Source organism: Oncorhynchus mykiss, chromosome 1, assembly GCF_057628025.1.
Source record: "Oncorhynchus mykiss isolate SJ-2025 chromosome 1, ASM5762802v1, whole genome shotgun sequence".
NCBI lineage: Eukaryota > Metazoa > Chordata > Actinopteri > Salmoniformes > Salmonidae > Oncorhynchus > Oncorhynchus mykiss.
In genome coordinates, this window is record NC_143022.1 from 65,479,400 (window position 1) to 65,496,472 (window position 17,073).

At 42.5% G+C, this 17,073-nt stretch overlaps 1 protein-coding gene across 8 annotated transcripts in view; it reads right to left on the reverse strand.

The window, feature by feature from the left end:
• Positions 1–338: 338 nt before the first annotated feature.
• Positions 339–17,073, reverse strand: part of LOC110526460 (eukaryotic translation initiation factor 3 subunit A) — a 28,086-nt gene continuing 11,351 nt past the window's right edge. Inside the window, exons 8-23 of one of the 8 annotated variants that reach the window (XM_021607484.3) lie at positions 15,164–15,268; positions 14,896–14,994; positions 14,319–14,435; positions 13,777–13,962; positions 13,100–13,447; positions 10,712–10,816; positions 10,459–10,572; positions 6,339–6,461; positions 5,935–6,088; positions 4,684–4,883; positions 4,157–4,245; positions 4,039–4,056; positions 3,472–3,893; positions 3,081–3,231; positions 2,707–2,894; positions 339–2,410 (exon numbers count right to left, since the gene is read on the reverse strand). In XM_021607484.3, coding sequence (XP_021463159.1) covers positions 2,199–2,410; positions 2,707–2,894; positions 3,081–3,231; positions 3,472–3,893; positions 4,039–4,056; positions 4,157–4,245; positions 4,684–4,883; positions 5,935–6,088; positions 6,339–6,461; positions 10,459–10,572; positions 10,712–10,816; positions 13,100–13,447; positions 13,777–13,962; positions 14,319–14,435; positions 14,896–14,994; positions 15,164–15,268 — 2,631 coding nt within the window. In that variant the 3' untranslated portion in view covers positions 339–2,198. Of the gene's footprint in view, positions 2,411–2,706; positions 2,895–3,068; positions 3,253–3,471; positions 3,894–4,038; positions 4,057–4,156; positions 4,246–4,683; positions 4,884–5,934; positions 6,089–6,338; positions 6,462–10,458; positions 10,573–10,711; positions 10,817–13,099; positions 13,448–13,776; positions 13,963–14,318; positions 14,436–14,895; positions 14,995–15,163; positions 15,269–17,073 lie in introns of all 8 variants that reach the window. The other 7 variants (XM_021607475.3, XM_021607460.3, XM_021607452.3 and 4 more) reach the window with 7 other exon arrangements.

Here is a 17,073-nt window from a genome sequence, read left to right on the forward strand (position 1 = left end):
CGAGCCTCAACAGAGAAATAAACTGTTGCCCAAAGTACTTTGTTAATAAAGGCTTTATCTATAAACATGCAATATGGTTGAATGATTTAAAATAGAACCAGACACTAGATATTGAGTGAGACCAATTATACCGAACAAAAATATAAAAGCAACATCAACAATTTCAAAGATTTTACTGAGTTACAGTTCATATAAGGAAATCAGACAATTGAAATATATTCATTAGGCCCTAATCTATGAATTTCACATGCCTGGGCATGAATTGCCCCACAGTGAATTGTTTTATCATTATATTTTCAGGACAACCAGGGCTACAAGTAGAACACAAAACAATTTGATAGTTGCATTCATGACTTTTATTGACAAATGCCAATTAAAAAACAAGGTCTGCCAAAGCAAAAGCCTGATAAAAATGAAGTCATATGAATGCTGTTAAGTACAGAAATGATTTGCTCACTGGGAAATTAATATCTAACTAGTCAGTGACAACTGTGTGGAGTTTGTGACAGCAACTAAACTGGACAGTTTTATCTCCATCTCTTCATGCAAAGACTCAATCATGGACACTCTTACTGACAGTTGTGGCTGCTTTGTATGATGTATTGTTGTCTACCTTCTTGCCCTCTGTGCTGTTGTTTGTGCCCAATAATGTTTGTACCATGTTTTGTGCTGCTACCATGTTGTGCTGCTGCCATGTTGTGTTGCTACCATGTTGTTGTCATAGGTCCCTCTTTAATTAGTGTTGTGGTGTCTCTCTTGTCATGTGTGTTTTGTCCTATATTTATATTTTTAATCCAAGCCCCCATCCCCACATGAGGCCTTTTAGTAGGCCATCATTGTAAACAATTTGTTCTTAACTGACTTGCCTAGTTAAGTAAAGGTTAAAAAAATAAAAAATAACTATGTGAGCTTATTACAGTATAATAGACACTATGTCCTGGGATTTCCTATGATCTATGTAGAAGAGCCTTACCTTCTAACGACTCTTGTGTAGCTTGTGAGCATCATAGATCAAAACATGTCACGTGCAAGTTTGTGAAAGTCTCAGCTTTTCAAAGATTGCTTTTAAATAGTTTGTAGCTTGAACCATTCTGACTCTACAGAGGTTTTTGTATAAAAGACCTGGCCCGGCCCTCGTCTCACAAACACCGCTCTAGTTCAGCCCCCATTAATCACAGACAAATGGTTTATCTACGGATCCAGAATAGACAAACAAAAACTGAACAAAAATATAAACGCAACATCAACAATTTCAAAGATTTTAACTGAGTTACAGTTCATATAAGGAAATCAGTCAATTTAAATAAATTCATTAGGCCCTAATCTATGGATTTCACATGCATGGGCAGGGGAGCAGACATGGGTGGGCCTGGGAAGGCATAGGCCCGCCCACAGGGGAGCCAGGCCCAGCCGATCAGAGTTAGTTCCTCCTCCTCAGACGATCCCACTGGTGAAGAAGCCGGAAGTGGAGGTCCTAGGCTGGCGTGGTTGCACGCAGTCTGTGGTTGTGGGGCTGGTTGGACGTACTGCCAAATTCTCTAAAACGACGTTGGATGCAGCTTACGGTAGAGAAATTAACATTCAATTCTCTGGCAACAGCTCTGTTGGACATTCCTGCAGTCAGCACGCCAATTGCACGCTCCTTCAAAACTTGAGATATCTGTGGCATTGTGTTGTGTGCACATTTTAAAAGTGTCCTTTGTCCCGAGGACAAGGTGCACCTATGTAATGATCATCCTGTTTAACCAGCTTCTTGATATGCTACACCTGTCAGGTGGATAGATTATTTTTGCAAAGGATAAATGCTCACTAAGAGGGATGTATTTGAGAGAAATAAACCTTTTGTGTATATGGAAAATGTGTGGGATTTTTTATTTCAGCTCATGAAACATGGGACCAACACTTTACATGTTGCGTTTATATTTTCGCTCAGTGTAGATACTCTTAAAAATGCACATCAAAATGGGAATCAACTACTTTTTAGGTTAAGAAGCAACTTTAACAAAATACATATTCAATGGCAATAGAGATAGTTGTTGATGAGATGACACATTTGATTTAACAATAAAACAGCTTTGCTATGCCAAAGTTTTCATCAGCTTATGAAAAGGTTAAACCACTAGGAGGCAGGTGACAATAAGGGGTACATTAGCCATTGCGGGGCCATTTTGAAGCAGATGCTTTGAGAAAGGGTGGACTCAGCGGCGGGCCACAGTGGTCCAGCCGTCATCGTCGGTCTCGTCGGTGGTCTTCTTAGGGCGACCAGCGTTCTCTTTGTCTTTCTCGGAGCGCCAGGAGCTCTTCTCTCCGTCCTCTTCACGCTCGCCCTCTCTGGGTCTGGGAGGAGTCGGACGTTCCTCTTTACGCTCCTCACGCTTGTCGTCACCTGCACGGCGCCAGGAGCTGCCTCCTGTGTGCACAGAACCCCGTCTTGTTAGGGGATGGCATCTTAACTCTTAAGTGTTGTTTAAAAATATCTCCTCCAGACTGGAAATACCACCACAGGACAGGAGTTACAGTGGTCTTGATTTTCATGGTATAGGCAATGAATGATATTATTGCTGCATTAACAGGTTGATGCTTGATACCGGTTGACGCTTGCAATAAATACAGAGCAAGTGGGGATACCTGCTGGCTAAATGGTTTAAAATGAAAGCTTTATAGCAAAACTTTAAACGTGTCTGCAGAGGACTGAGCTCATCTTACCTTCTTCAGGCTCTCTGCTGGGTGGGGGGCGGTCACGGTCATCTCTGCGATCAGGTCGCTCTCGACGGATAGGAGGGCGGTCCTCGCGGGCAGGCTCTTCCTGACGAACAGAGTCTCTCCAGCTTTTCTTTGGCGCCTCATCAGCACCTGGCCTTCTCCAGGCACCACCACCTCCACTACCCTCCTCCCTGAAAACAGAGGTCCCCCATTACTCCACAAAAAAACCTACACCTCGCCATAACACACATATGCTACTTTATTTTCACAATATCAGAGAAACCATCCACCCGTTTTGGGCCACTCCTGATCATATGGTATATGAGCCTCCATTATCACAGCAGTGACGTTTGTAGTCCACATACTGTGTGTCTGACCTGGGTGGGCGGCGCTCTGGGAAGCGTTCGCTCTCCTGTTTTTCCTCTCTCTCCTCCCTCTCGCCCTCTTCGTCCTCCTTGCGGCCACCACCTTCGCGGGGTGGACCCCAGCTCTCCTCGCGGGCCTTTTCCCTCTCACGCCAGCCACCACCTGAAGCAGACACCAGAGCAACTGCCCATGATCCAGCACAACGTGTGAAAAGAACTGGCAACAGTTGCCACTACACAAACATTTACTATTGGAAGTTCAATAAATAATTAACAGAATTACAGGAGAACAAGTATAAGGGCGCTTTCAACAACAACACACTTACTACACAAGACAAACATGCAACCACATTAATTCAATGATCCATATTTGGAACAGATTAAATGAAAAACGCATCCATACCGGGTCGGACAGCAGGCTTCCATGGCTTGTCGTCACGGGGCCCTCCCCTCTCGTCATCTCCTCCTCTCCTGGGGCCCCAGGTGTCATCATCAGCCCCGCGTCTGGGGCCCCTGGACTCATCCATGCCTCTGCGGGGGCCGTCATCAAAACCACGCCTGGGGCCATCATCGAAGCCTCTGCGGGGACCGCGGTCCTCGTCCCCTCCCCTTCTGGGACCACGGTCATCATCCCCAAAGGTTCTCCTTGGTGGACGGTCCTCATCCATGCCTCTGCGCAGGGGGCGGTCGTCATCCCCGAAGCCCCTGCGTGGGGGTCCACGGTCATCGTCTCCGCCACGGCGAGGGCCGTCTCCTCCTCTCCTGAAGGGTGGCTCTCGGTCTCTGTCCTCGCCGACATCCTCGCGGCCCTCGGCTCTCCAGTCCCTAGAGAGACAGAGCGAACGTACAGCACAGTTATAAGACAGATATGAGACAGACATGTCACTTTAACCAGTGAACACAAACATACAAAGTATTTTAAACCAGGTAAAATACTTAAAATTTGCAATCTGAATGAAATCCCACTCACTTAGCCTGTACGGTGACACTGTAGAGAATAATAGACCAGTTTTTGATCAGTGAACACAAAATGATTTTTAACCAGATGAAGAGCTTCAAAAGTACATTCTGAATGAAACCACACTCACTTATCAGGCACGGGGCGACGCCTCTCTGATTCAACCTCGGTGCGCCTCCTCCATCCTCCTCCTCCCTCCTCCTTCTCAGCGCCCCAGTCCTGGAGAGGAAAAGAGTGTCCAACACTGAGTGACGGGTTTCATTACCTTTACAACATAATTATGATCATTTTATCCTACTCAATATACCTTTATTAAGCTCATTTTCAAGTTAACAGGGTACTAAGTCGACAGGGTGAAGGACAACATTCATTTCGCATTCTACACCCAAAGTGCCTGTGCTTGTCGCTCTCAGATCGCCGGTGAAATAGAAGTGCATTTCATTTCATGTCGCTCTTTGAGCGATCAATGGAGGAGAATCATCACTGAGCAAACAAAACTTTTAAGTGACTTTGGGTCCATTAAAAGCGCAACATAAAACCCATGTATTAATATTAGATATTGATCTTAACACCCCTTTAAAAGTGAGTCATCTTTGACTCAACAGGCAAAGTGAGGCTGTGGGAAAGTGCTCTGGGAGGAGATGTGTAGTAGGCTACCTTCGCTTCTCCTCTGGGTTTCTCCTCGGACCTAGCAGGGGCCCTCATCTCCTCCTCCCTGCGGCGCTCGCGCTCCTCAATCTCCTGCTGCCGGGCGCGCTGCTTCCTCTCCTGCTCCTCCAGTTTGGCAAGGCGCTCCTGGTACACTGCCTCCTCTGCCTCGCGCGCCTCCTGCTCGATGCGCTCACGCTCCTCGCGCTCTGCAACAACACATGGATAATACGTAGAACACAGGACCACTGAAGACTTATGGGGCAAGCGTCACATTGGACACCTAGACAAACAAACTCCAACCAAAAACAACACTGGACCCAAAATCTAACCTACCTAAATCTGTGCGCATAACTCAAGTTTTTGCACACATCTTCAATTGACATCAATTAAACTATTCCACCAAGGCCTAAAACTAACACCTGCAAAATGCGGGCATATTTTGACATTGGAGGGTAAGACGTCTATTTCACCAGCCATGTTGGTGGCAGGTCAGGGCTACACAGTGAGAATGTTTTACTCGCATCTGTGACTAAAAATAGTCAAATATGATCACATTTATAGTAAAATAAATGCTGCAGTAGCTGTTTTCAAAGTATTTCCGCTGTTTTGTTCCATAGCTGGAAAATTAATCGCACAAAGTCAAAGAACTACGAATCCTATATAGCCTATTCCACCTCGTGATGCAACACCGCCAAGCTTGGGGCTGTGTGCACGTGAAGAGCTGAGTGAAATAATCATTTTTAGAAGCGTTGCACACAGGCATAAAAGTGGGTCTAATTTACTTGATACGAAAGCCTACTTTGTCCTTCTGTTTCTGGATATTTACATTGTTTTGTTCACAAGCTAGGTTGTTTTTCAAAATTTTAGTTTAAAAAGGTAACGCTTCTACTAGTCAGACTCAATCTCACAGGCAAACATGACGAGTCCTTCAAGTGGCTGGTAAACATTTTTGCATCATCTGTGATATTTTGGTTAAAAGTAAAAAATTAAACAATATACCACATTACTTCTTACTAGTAATACATTTGTGTTAGAAACATTATAAAACATTCTCATCTGTTAATTTTGTGTTTTGTTTGTGTGATTTTAGCGAAAAAATGATATTTTGGCTGGTAAAAAAATCAGACTCGCTGGTAGATTGCCCTGTATTCCACCCTTTAAGAAAAACTCAGAGGATCTAGATCTAGATCTACGTTAATTTGACAGTCATTCTATATATCAAGTCATCTCTGGACCTGAGCGGTAACTCTGAGGTACCTTTCTTGAGCTGCTCCTCGTGGATGCGCTGGGCCTCCTCCTCCTTATTGCGGTAGAAGGTGTTGCGACGGTCCTCCTTGCGGTGGATCTTCCTCTCCTCTCGACGCTTCGTCCTCTCCTCCACCAGGCGCTCCTGGAACTGTTTCAGTTTTTCCTTGGAAGGTAAAGAGCAAAGACACTTTAGGCCACACGCATTCAACTCATAACATTCTTACTGAGGTGTATTCTGAATATGATGAAAAAGAACTCCGGCAAAATAACTCGTGGTGGAACACCCTTGACACTGGTATTACTTTTGTTTGGTTATTCCTGCTTTCTTAGTAGCGATTGATAATAGCTCTTTAATGTCATTGCCAATGGGCGTATATAATCTGTGGTTTCATGCACGTTCAAATGGCGTTTACCTCGTAGATGAAGCTGCGAGCATCGGTTATTTTGCCCACAAAGTTCTCCTTGTCCTCCATCATTCTGGACATCCTCTGTTTGTGCTCCAAGGCCTTCTCACGCTCCACCTTCATGTTGCTGATCTACAACACAAAACACATGGACCATAATAGATTTTTTTAATTACACAAAAAACATGGACCAGTCAGCCTGACATCACTAGAGTGCTCAGTTCATGCATCCCATCTATGATGGCTTTAGGGCTGACACGATTTAGTCGACTGGTCGATTTGATAGATAGTCTGTCAGTCGACCGAGATTTCTTTAGTCGAGCAGTTGCTAAAAGAAATTGATTCGCACCTGTCTGAGATGACTGATCCATTGTGGAGGCCATGGGGATGGCACAGTCCATCAGTCTAAGACATGTGATACTGAAATTGTATATGGTTACATTACATAAGAACAATGGTGCAACACTAAAACAATAAAAATATGATTATTTTATAACAAAATGCGCCCTCCGGCGTTGGATAGTGGTCACTTTCCACGGTTCAGAAATACATCAGTGGGCTGTTGAATTGAGGCCCTTTTCCTTGACCATGTTGCTATGTGCATAATAGCAAAGTTAACCAGCATATTGGTATTGAGAACAATGCAGCAGCAGCAGAATGAGGAGATGTGAAAACTTGCCATTGCCTTCTTGTCTACGAAAAGTGAAGAGAGGAAACCAACTTAATTAGATCTATAATCAACAGCCTAACTGTTAAAGGTGCCTGGCTTTATGAATCATCAATATATCTACAGAAATTATACAGATCCTGCTTTCGTTGCCTGTTTGTTTGCTTAATAGCCTACTGATTCCATAAGCCAAAAACGTCACGCAACGACATTTCAAGTAAACAATTTCATCATTTAAAAAAATATATTTAAAAAAAATGTACACTGGTATTATTTATAAATTGTGGTTTACACTGCTCCAAATTGTCAGAAATATTATATTTATAATAATAACGCTCCTTTTTCTTCATCTACTTCTTATTGTTATTACTATTATGATCATAAGTAATGTCATTATCATTAGTAGGTTTAGTATAGCAGCCTTGTGTAACCACCATTGAGCTGCAGGCCTAAGAATGTATCCAGTTTAGTCTTAATACCGTAACTTACTTTAGCCTATATTTCAATGCTTATATAGGCTTCTGCAGCAATCAATAAGTCATAAGTCATTTATGTCATCACAAAGCATAGGAGTCATTCATGATTTGAAATGCAATCAAGCATTTTTTTTAAAACTAAGTGAGCCTTGAATAATTAGCTTAAACAATAAATAAATCGTTCCATTTCGGAAATTGCATTCATGAATGAATGCAACTGTTTTTGGTCTTTGCTGTAATAAAAGGCTTAGCGAAACGGTCAGAGAAATTATATTGTAATCTATACAGCACCTGTTTGGCACAAATAATATGCACACAGCGCTTGCTCCTTATCTTCTTTTTCTTGGTCTTCAATATTTTCCACAATTAGATCAATTTATTCCACACATCTGACTTTCCCTTTACCTCCTTAGCAACCAGTAAGCATTCCCCCGTTTCAAGTTTATTTGTCAGGTCCTCTGCATTCATTTTGCTCTTACATGTGTTACGGTGTTCTGAGTTTGTTATAACCAATTTGATTATGATACGCAATAGGTTTTACTGGGGAGGTTGGGTAATGTAATTATGTACACAAGCACAAAACATCACATCTGTAATTTTTGTCCCGTCCAAATCTGCCATGTCAGTCATTCCAGGCGGAATAGTCTTTGATAATATTAGTCCCGTGCTAATCAACATCCCTGTGTTTTGGGAGAAATGCCTGAGTTTGACAGACGTTGCTCGCGGTTTAAACAAAAAAACAATAACTGATTCGATAAATGTGCATAAGCTATATTTGAATGGTCTACATGTAGCCCATCAACTTTCACAGTGAAGGCTTTTGTTTTATATCTTTTGTGCATAGGAATGGAATATTGCCAAATGCATCAGTAAAACATTTTGAGGCTATTTAACCTGTTGAGTGTAGGGGGCAGTATTTTGATGTTTGGATGAAAAATGTACTCAAATGAAACGGCCTATTTCTCAGGCCCAGAAAATGCATATAATTGTCAGATTATGATAGAAAACACTCTAACGTTTCCAAAACTGTCAAAATATTGTCTGTGAGTATAACAGAACTGATATTGCAGGCGAAAACCGGAGGAAAATCCAACCAGGAAGTGCTGTTTTTCCTGAAACCTCTCTGTTCCATTGCATGCCTTCCATCCATTTAAAGGGATATCAACCAGATTCCTTTCTCTATGGCTTCCACATGGTGTGAACAGTCTTTAGACATAGTTTCAGGCTTTTATTCTGAAAAATGAGCGAGAACGATCACATCGCTTCAAGTGGACGGCTGGGTGCCAGCAGAGTTTTGCATGCGCAACAGCTTGGAGCAGACATTTTCTCTCTCTCTCCTATTGAAAAAGCTACGGTCCGGTTGAAATATGATCGATTATTTATTGTAAAAACAACCTGAGGATTGATTATAAAAAACGTTTGACATGTTTCTACGAACTTTACGGATACTATTTGGAATTTTCGTCTGCCCTGTCTTGACCGCTTGAGCCTGTGTATTTCTGAACATAAAGCACCAACCAAATGGAGGTATTTTGTATATAAAAAGAATCCATGGAACAAAAGGAACATTTATTGTGTAACTGGGAGTCTCGTGAGTGCAAACATCCGAAGGTCATCAAAGGTAAGCAAGTCATTTTATTGCTTTTCTGACTTTCGTGACCAATCTACTTGGCTGCTAGTTGTTTGTAATATTTTGTCTACTGAGAGAGATGTCCTTACATAAACGTTTGGTATGCTTTCGCCGAAAAGCTTTTTTGAAATCTGACACACCAGGTGGATTAACAACAAGCTAAGCTGTGTTTTGCAGTATTGCACTTGTGATTTCATGAAAATTAAATATTTTTTGTGATGTAATTTGAATTTGGCGCTCTGCAATTTAGCGGATGTTGACGAAAATGATCCCGGTAACGGGATGGATGCATCAAGAAGTTAATGCAACCCTTGCTGTTAATAGATCACAAAGCAGCATACAACTGACCTAAATGCTTGGAAATGATAAGTTAACTTTCTCATCCGTAGCCTTAAAACACATCTCAAGTGTAATTGCACTGTTTAGCTCATACCTGAAGGCTGGGGGGGGGGGGGGCATTTAGGACGTACTGCGGATCGCTAAAATATCCTAATGATTATGACCACACTTCCTCAATTAAAATGTTATGGCGACACTATACCAAAGACAGTTTGATGTGGTTTAGAAACTTCGGAAGCAAGCTCGAGTTATCAGTGTTATCATCACGCCTAGAATAAAAGCCTCCAAGCTTCAGTCATAATTGTCAATTTACATAACAAATAATCATAATTACAGGGGGCAGTTTGGAAAAAACGTATCCCGTCCGAATCATCCTCCGGAATAGCGGGCATTCTAGAGTAATAATTACATTAACCAACATTCTCTAGTAATATTAGTCCCATGTGAATAAGTATTTGGTCACATGCATGTGATTCATACATGTGTCATGTAAAGACAGCAAGGGTTGAGGGAATAGGGAATGTTTTTCCTACATTTCGATAACTTCTCAGTCAGAAATGGCTGTAATTATGTTGCAGGCTCAGCAACACGGAGAGCGCGATAAACACTGTTGATGTTCTGTGGTGGTCGCTGCAGCAGGGAGGAGAGAAAGACAACGGGTGCTAGTCACACGGTCATTCGTGGTCCTTTTTTTTTTTTATAAACACAGCGCAGCAAGTCTGAGCCCGGCCAAGCACAATCAAATCAATTGCTGGTCGGACTCCCTCTAGTCATTTGTGTGTCTTAATTATTGAATAAAAGAGTGTGATTAAAGCATCAGACAAGCTCAGTGAATATAGTCGATATGATTAAAACACATAAGATGTGTCAGTATATGGAAAAATACACGTTTTAAGAACAGATAACTCCAGTTCGACCAAGATTTTTTTTTTTGGGGGGGGGGGGGGGGGTCGGGGACAGCCCTAGATGGCTTAGGATTTACAAAGACACAGACACTGAAGAAATATATTGCCATACCCTCTCCTCCTCTTGGAGCTCCCATAACTCCATGTCTTTGACACGCTGCTCCTCATAGGCCTTCTTGATCAAAGGGATCTCCTCCAGACGTTTGGCACGCTCAAAGTAGTCAATCTGCAAGGACCAGTCCACACAAACAATGTTGAGTGAGTCATTTCACCCCCTAGTAGAGGTCTTTATGTATCACCTGTTTGTGTAACAGGCAAGACAGAAAACATGGAATCGCCTAATTTGCTGAAAATTCTGTCTTCACCTTTTTCTCCTGGTTCTTCAGGCGGTCTTGAAGTTCTCGCTTCTCCTTCTCCAGCTGCTCTACCTGCTTGGACATGATGAAGTCAGGGTCCAGGTCCTCAAGGTTCTGTACAGAGGGTGGTTAAGAGTTAATTTCATCATTGTACATCCACAATTATTTTCCAAAACCCATTCTAGATTGTATCTACATTCCAGGTTTACACTTATGGTACTGATACAAGTATGACCCATTGGGAAAAAACTTCTTTGACATAGAATTAGAATACTAGAATGAACAGTAACCTTCTTATGATGGCATAAAGGTCAGCCATTTTGGTCACGGAGTTGGGCAACGATGGTTTTCCAGATGTGTTTATATAGTGTAAAATAATTAATTTGAAGAATTTACCTGCACTGTATGTTTGTTAGATAGCAAGCCAGCTTGAGAGGACTGATTCCATTCATTTGTCAAATTAACTGCCAATAAGCCAACATTCCATTCAAACAATTATGTCAACATGATAGGATTTAGTCAATTGATGATAGGATTTAGACTAGCTGTAAATGCAACTTATATGGTATCATATACACTGAACAAAAATATAAACGCAACATGTAAAGTGTTGGTCCCATGTTTCATGAGCTGAAATAAAAGATTCCAGAAATGTTCCATATGCACAAGCTTGTTTCGCTCAAATATTGCACACAAATTTGTTTACACCTGTGTTAGTGAGCATTTTGGGATGCTCTGGATCAATGTGTTCCAGTTCCTGCCAATATCCAGCAACTTCGCACAGCCATTGAAGATGAGTGAGACAACATTCCACAGGCCACAATCAACAGCCTCATCAACTCTATGCGAAGGAGATGTGTCGCGCTGCATGAGGCAAATAGTGGTCACACCAGATACGGACTGGTTTTCTGATCAATACTTTTTTTCCTTTAAAAAAAAAAAAGGTATCTGTGACCAACAGATGCATATGTGTCTTCCCAGTCATGGGGGGCTGTGCTCACTAGCATGGATGCAGATTAGGGCCTAAGGAATTTATTTCAATTGACTGATTTCCTTATATGAACTGTAGAATCTTTGAAATTGTTGCATGCTGCATTTATATTTTTGTTCAGCATAATAGCACTCACAGCTTTCCAAGAAAACTAAATCTGAGACATTTATGATCGGTTACATATAGAGGCTATTTAAACAGAAAATCGGTATAAAAGCAGTATTGTACTTTCCTAATATTGAGTTGCACACCCCCCTTTTCCCCCTCAGAACAGTCTCAATTCATCAGGGCATGGACTCTACAAGATGTCGAAAGCGTTCCACAGGGATGCTGGCCTATGTTGACTCCATGGCTTCCCACAGTTGTGTCAAGTTGGTTGGATGTCCTTTGGGTGGTGGACCATTCTCAATACACACGGGAAACTGCGGACGGTTAAAAACCCAGCAGCGTTGCTGTTCATGACACAAACCAGTGCGCCTGGCACCTGCTACCGTACCCCGTTCAAAGGCACTTCAATCTTTTGTCTTGCCCTTTCATCCTCTCAATGGCATACACACAATCCATGTCAAAATCCATGTCAACACACAATCCATGTCATAATCCATGTCAAGGCTTCAAAATCCTTCTTTAACCTGTCTCCTTCCCTTCATCTACACTGATTATAGTGGATATAACAAAGTGACATCAATAAGGGATCCTAGCCTTCACCTGGATTCACCTGGTCAGTCTGTGTCATGGAAAGAACAGTTGTCCTTAATGTTATGTACACTCAGGGTATTTATAACTATATGACAATATTTAAGGTTGACAACTCCATTACATAACATGCCTTACTTTTATTTTCCTGCATAAGTCAAATCTGGATTATGCCTCTACTGCCCTTCATTTCAATTAGACTGGTTTGGATATCTCCCTGACCAATATGGCTGCCATTGTCACCCCATTCAGGACCTTCGAGGGTTTAAAACATAGCCCGTCTAGTAATCCAAAGATGCACTATGCAGAAATCTCTCCTCCATTTCCTAGTTGCTGAAATTCTAATAGTTTACCTAATTTCTGTTTATATGACAAAAAAAGCAAGTAGAGTCGAGAATCATTGTACCATCTATACCGCTGTGAAATATATTTTCCATAACCTAAAATATTGTGCTTTTAGCTGATGTACAAAACCAAAAGTAAAAGACACAAAAACGAAACTTAATGGAAGCAGAGCACACATAGAACAGATCTACCGATTCTTAAGACTTGCTTTCAATGAAAATTACAGATCTATAACGCACATTTCTATGTGAATTTGGTCCAGTCAATCAAAAAGTTACATATTGCAGCTTTAATAGGATCACTAGGGTTAATATGTTTGATCAGTGGCATAATGTACAGCGTATTTGAGCTTATGTGTAGTTTACCTCTATATCGAAGTATTTGAATGCCTTGGCTCCCAGCTCTGTCTTCTTGATCTGCTCCAGCCGCTCGCGCACCGTCTTCTTCTTGATCTGCTCGTGCTCCTGCATGATGCGCTCCTTCTCGCGTTCCTTGGCCTCCTGGCGCAGGCGCTCCTCTTCCGCTTTGCGCACCTTCTGCAGCTCCGCCTCGCGTTGTTCCAACTCCTCCTTCTCCCGCTGGATGTTGAGGTTCTCTAGGCGCTCCTTGCGCTCCTCGATGGTCTGCCGGCGAGCCAGGATGCGCTGGTGCTCCTTGCGGCCATTCTTCAGGTAGGCAGTGATGGCCAGATGGCTTTGCTCCTCACGCTCTTGCTGGAAATGGCAGACAAGAGGGTAGAAGAGTGAGAGACAGGGACAGGTTTGTTTGAGCGAGAATGAAATGGAGCAATAGAGATTGTGCATGAATGGGGGTTTCATGCGGTATCAATGTGAATTGGTGCTGTATTTGTATGTATATGCATGGAACAATACATACAATATTGGCCCTAAATACCATAGAATAATTTATGGAATGTGCATCGGGGATGATAGAAAAGCACGTCTTGATAATAGATCAGGGAGGACAGCGACATTGTCGACTTGACGTTTTTAGTGCTTGTAATCCATATCCAAATGCTATCTCGACAGGGGGCTGTGCTCACCAGCATGGATGCAGGCTTTATGACCTGGATCGCCTTGGCCAAGGAGGACGACATGGCTGTCAGCTGGTTCCGGATCTGCGCTGAGGGCATGTTCTGCAGGAACGGCCCCACAGGAGAGTCCTCTTTGGTTGAGTAGTTCAGGTCTGAACCAAAGCTCAGGTTTCGAGTGGTGTGGTCAATTCGAACCTAGAACAGACGTTTTAAAAATGTTTTTCACGTGTACCATTCTCACTGCAGGCTGCTGAGGGGAGAACGGCTCATGATAATAACACCTGGAAACCATGTGTTTGATGTATTTGATACAATTCCTCGGCAGTCATTAACACATGCCCGTTCTCCCCAACTTAGGTGCCACCAACCTCCTGTGACCATTCTGTGTAATATAAACAGAAGTGTTCATCTTTTAGTTGTGGAAATACTGATTGAATTCAAAGTGTATCGGTATGAAGACACAAAAACGGATTAAGTTGAAAAGTCCACATTGTATGATTTTGTACAGAGAATCTCATTGTTTCAGGCAAAATCCATGTCCAGTACTCTACCTGCAGATCGCAGTGTCGGGCAGCATCCACAATGGAGCGCTCCAACTGGAAGGCATCCACAAATGGAACCAGGGAGGCCAGACGGCTGAACTCAATGCTCTGATAAATTTGCGCCACCTAATATCCCAATTGAATAAACCGTGTTCAGTGATTAGCTCATAGGACCACAACTTACAACCAATACATGACATGTGTTACAAAGCATTTTGTTACAGTGACAACATGCATTACACACTATAGCGGGGATGGGCAACATCTTGAGGCTCGAAGGCCATATTAGGACTGCTTTTTTTGGGGGGACCATTTTGTTAGTCAAAACCAATTTGTGGGCTGGAAAAAGAGCAGTTAATTTAAAATACATAGAAAGTATGTAGAAGTTTAATCGTCTCGCGGGCCTCCTGGTGCCCGTCCCTGCACTATAGAGTTACAACAAGGACAACAGACATGGTTAATAACAAAGTTCAATTACATTTTATTTGATTAGTTATGGTTTGACACATTTTCGTGACGTTTAACTACGAGTGAGATTAACAGACCATCAAGTATAAAGGGCTAAGACAAATGAGCAATAAGTCACCTGCTGCAGCAGCCGGAGGATGGTGTTACTCTGCAGGTGGGGAACGTACTGCTGGAGGTCCGCCTCTTTCTCCGACTGGTCTCTCACCCAGTTCAACACCTAACAGGAAGAAGGGTAAATTAATCAGCCGTGTAACAAATAGCTGTCGTTTTTAGAGGAATTGTGTGTATGCATTGTACATTGTGTATTGTTTTTTTTGTACAGTTGCAAGTCATATTGCCCAATGTCGCGGCACTATAGCTTTTCTGAATCTGAATTCAAGTGTTACCTTTGCTACTCTTCCGCTCAGCTTCAGTGGGTGGAAGTCCATCTCCAGCCAATTGTACAGCTCCTTCACCTCAGGTACAATGTACTGCAGCAAATTGAACCTCACCTGAAGGTAAACATAACACACACATAGCACTCAGTGAACAACCCCCGACAAAAGCAACAGCAGTTGGTTAACGTGTTTGTTTTCATTTTCAATTATGTAGTAAACAAACATATCTGTACGTGTTGTTCACAAGACTAAAACAAGTCTAGCACTAAAATACAAACTCCTAACATTGTCTGACATATCGGACATTCTGTCAACTGCCTCTTATACCCAGGCTGCTCACAATTATTTTTATTCCCCCCCCACCTTTATTTAACCAGGTAGGCTAGTTGAGAACAAGTTCTCATTTGCAACTGCAACCTGGCCAAGATAAAGCATAGCAGTGTGAACAGACAGCACAGTTACACATGGAGTAAACAATTAACAAGTCAATTTATTTTATTTTTTTTTTATTTTACCTTTATTTAACCAGGTAGGCAAGTTGAGAACAAGTTCTCATTTACAATTGCGACCTGGCCAAGATAAAGCAAAGCAGTTCGACAGATACAACAACACAGAGTTACACATGGAGTAAAACAAACATACAGTCAATAATAAAGTATAAACAAGTCTATATACAATGTGAGCAAATGAGGTGAGAAGGGAGGTAAAGGCAAAAAAGGCCTTGGTGGCAAGGTAAATACAATATAGCAAGTAAAACACTGGAATGGTAGTTTTGCAATGGAAGAATGTGCAAAGTAGAAATAAAAATAATGGGGTGCAAAGGAGCAAAATAAATAAATTAATTAAATACAGTTGGGAAAGAGGTAGTTGATAGGGCTAAATTATAGGTGGGCTATGTACAGGTGCAGTAATCTGTGAGCTGCTCTGACAGTTGGTGCTTAAAGCTAGTGAGGGAGATAAGTGTTTCCAGTTTCAGAGATTTTTGTAGTTCGTTCCAGTCATTGGCAGCAGAGAACTGGAAAGAGAGGCGGCCAAAGAAAGAATTGGTTTTGGGGGTGACTAGAGAGATATACCTGCTGGAGCGTGTGCTACAGGTGGGAGATGCTATGGTGACCAGCGAGCTGAGATAAGGGGGGACTTTACCTAGCAGGGTCTTGTAGATGACATGGAGCCAGTGGGTTTGGCGACGAGTATGAAGCGAGGGTCAGCCAACGAGAGCGTACAGGTCGCAATGGTGGGTAGTATATGGGGCTTTGGTGACAAAACGGATTGCACTGTGATAGACTGCATCCAATTTGTTGAGTAGGGTATTGGAGGCTATTTTGTAAATTACATCGCCAAAGTCGAGGATTGGTAGGATGGTCAGTTTTACAAGGGTATGTTTGGCAGCATGAGTGAAGTATGCTTTGTTGCGAAATAGGAAGCCAATTCTAGATTTAACTTTGGATTGGAGATGTTTGATATGGGTCTGGAAGGAGAGTTTACAGTCTAACCAGACACCTAAGTATTTGTAGTTGTCGACGTATTCTAAGTCAGAGCCGTCCAGAGTAGTGATGTTGGACAGGCGGGTAGGTGCAGGTAGCGATCGGTTGAAGAGCATGCATTTAGTTTTACTTGTATTTAAGAGCAATTGGAGGCCACGGAAGGAGAGTTGTATGGCATTGAAGCTTGCCTGGAGGGTTGTTAACACAGTGTCCAAAGAAGGGCCGGAAGTATACAGAATGGTGTCGTCTGCGTAGAGGTGGATCAGAGACTCACCAGCAGCAAGAGCGACCTCATTGATGTGTACAGAGAAGAGAGTCGGTCCAAGAATTGAACCCTGTGGCACCCCCATAGAGACTGCCAGAGGTCCGGACAACAGACCCTCCGATTTGACACACTGAACTCTATCAGAGAAGTAGTTGGTGAACCAGGCGAGG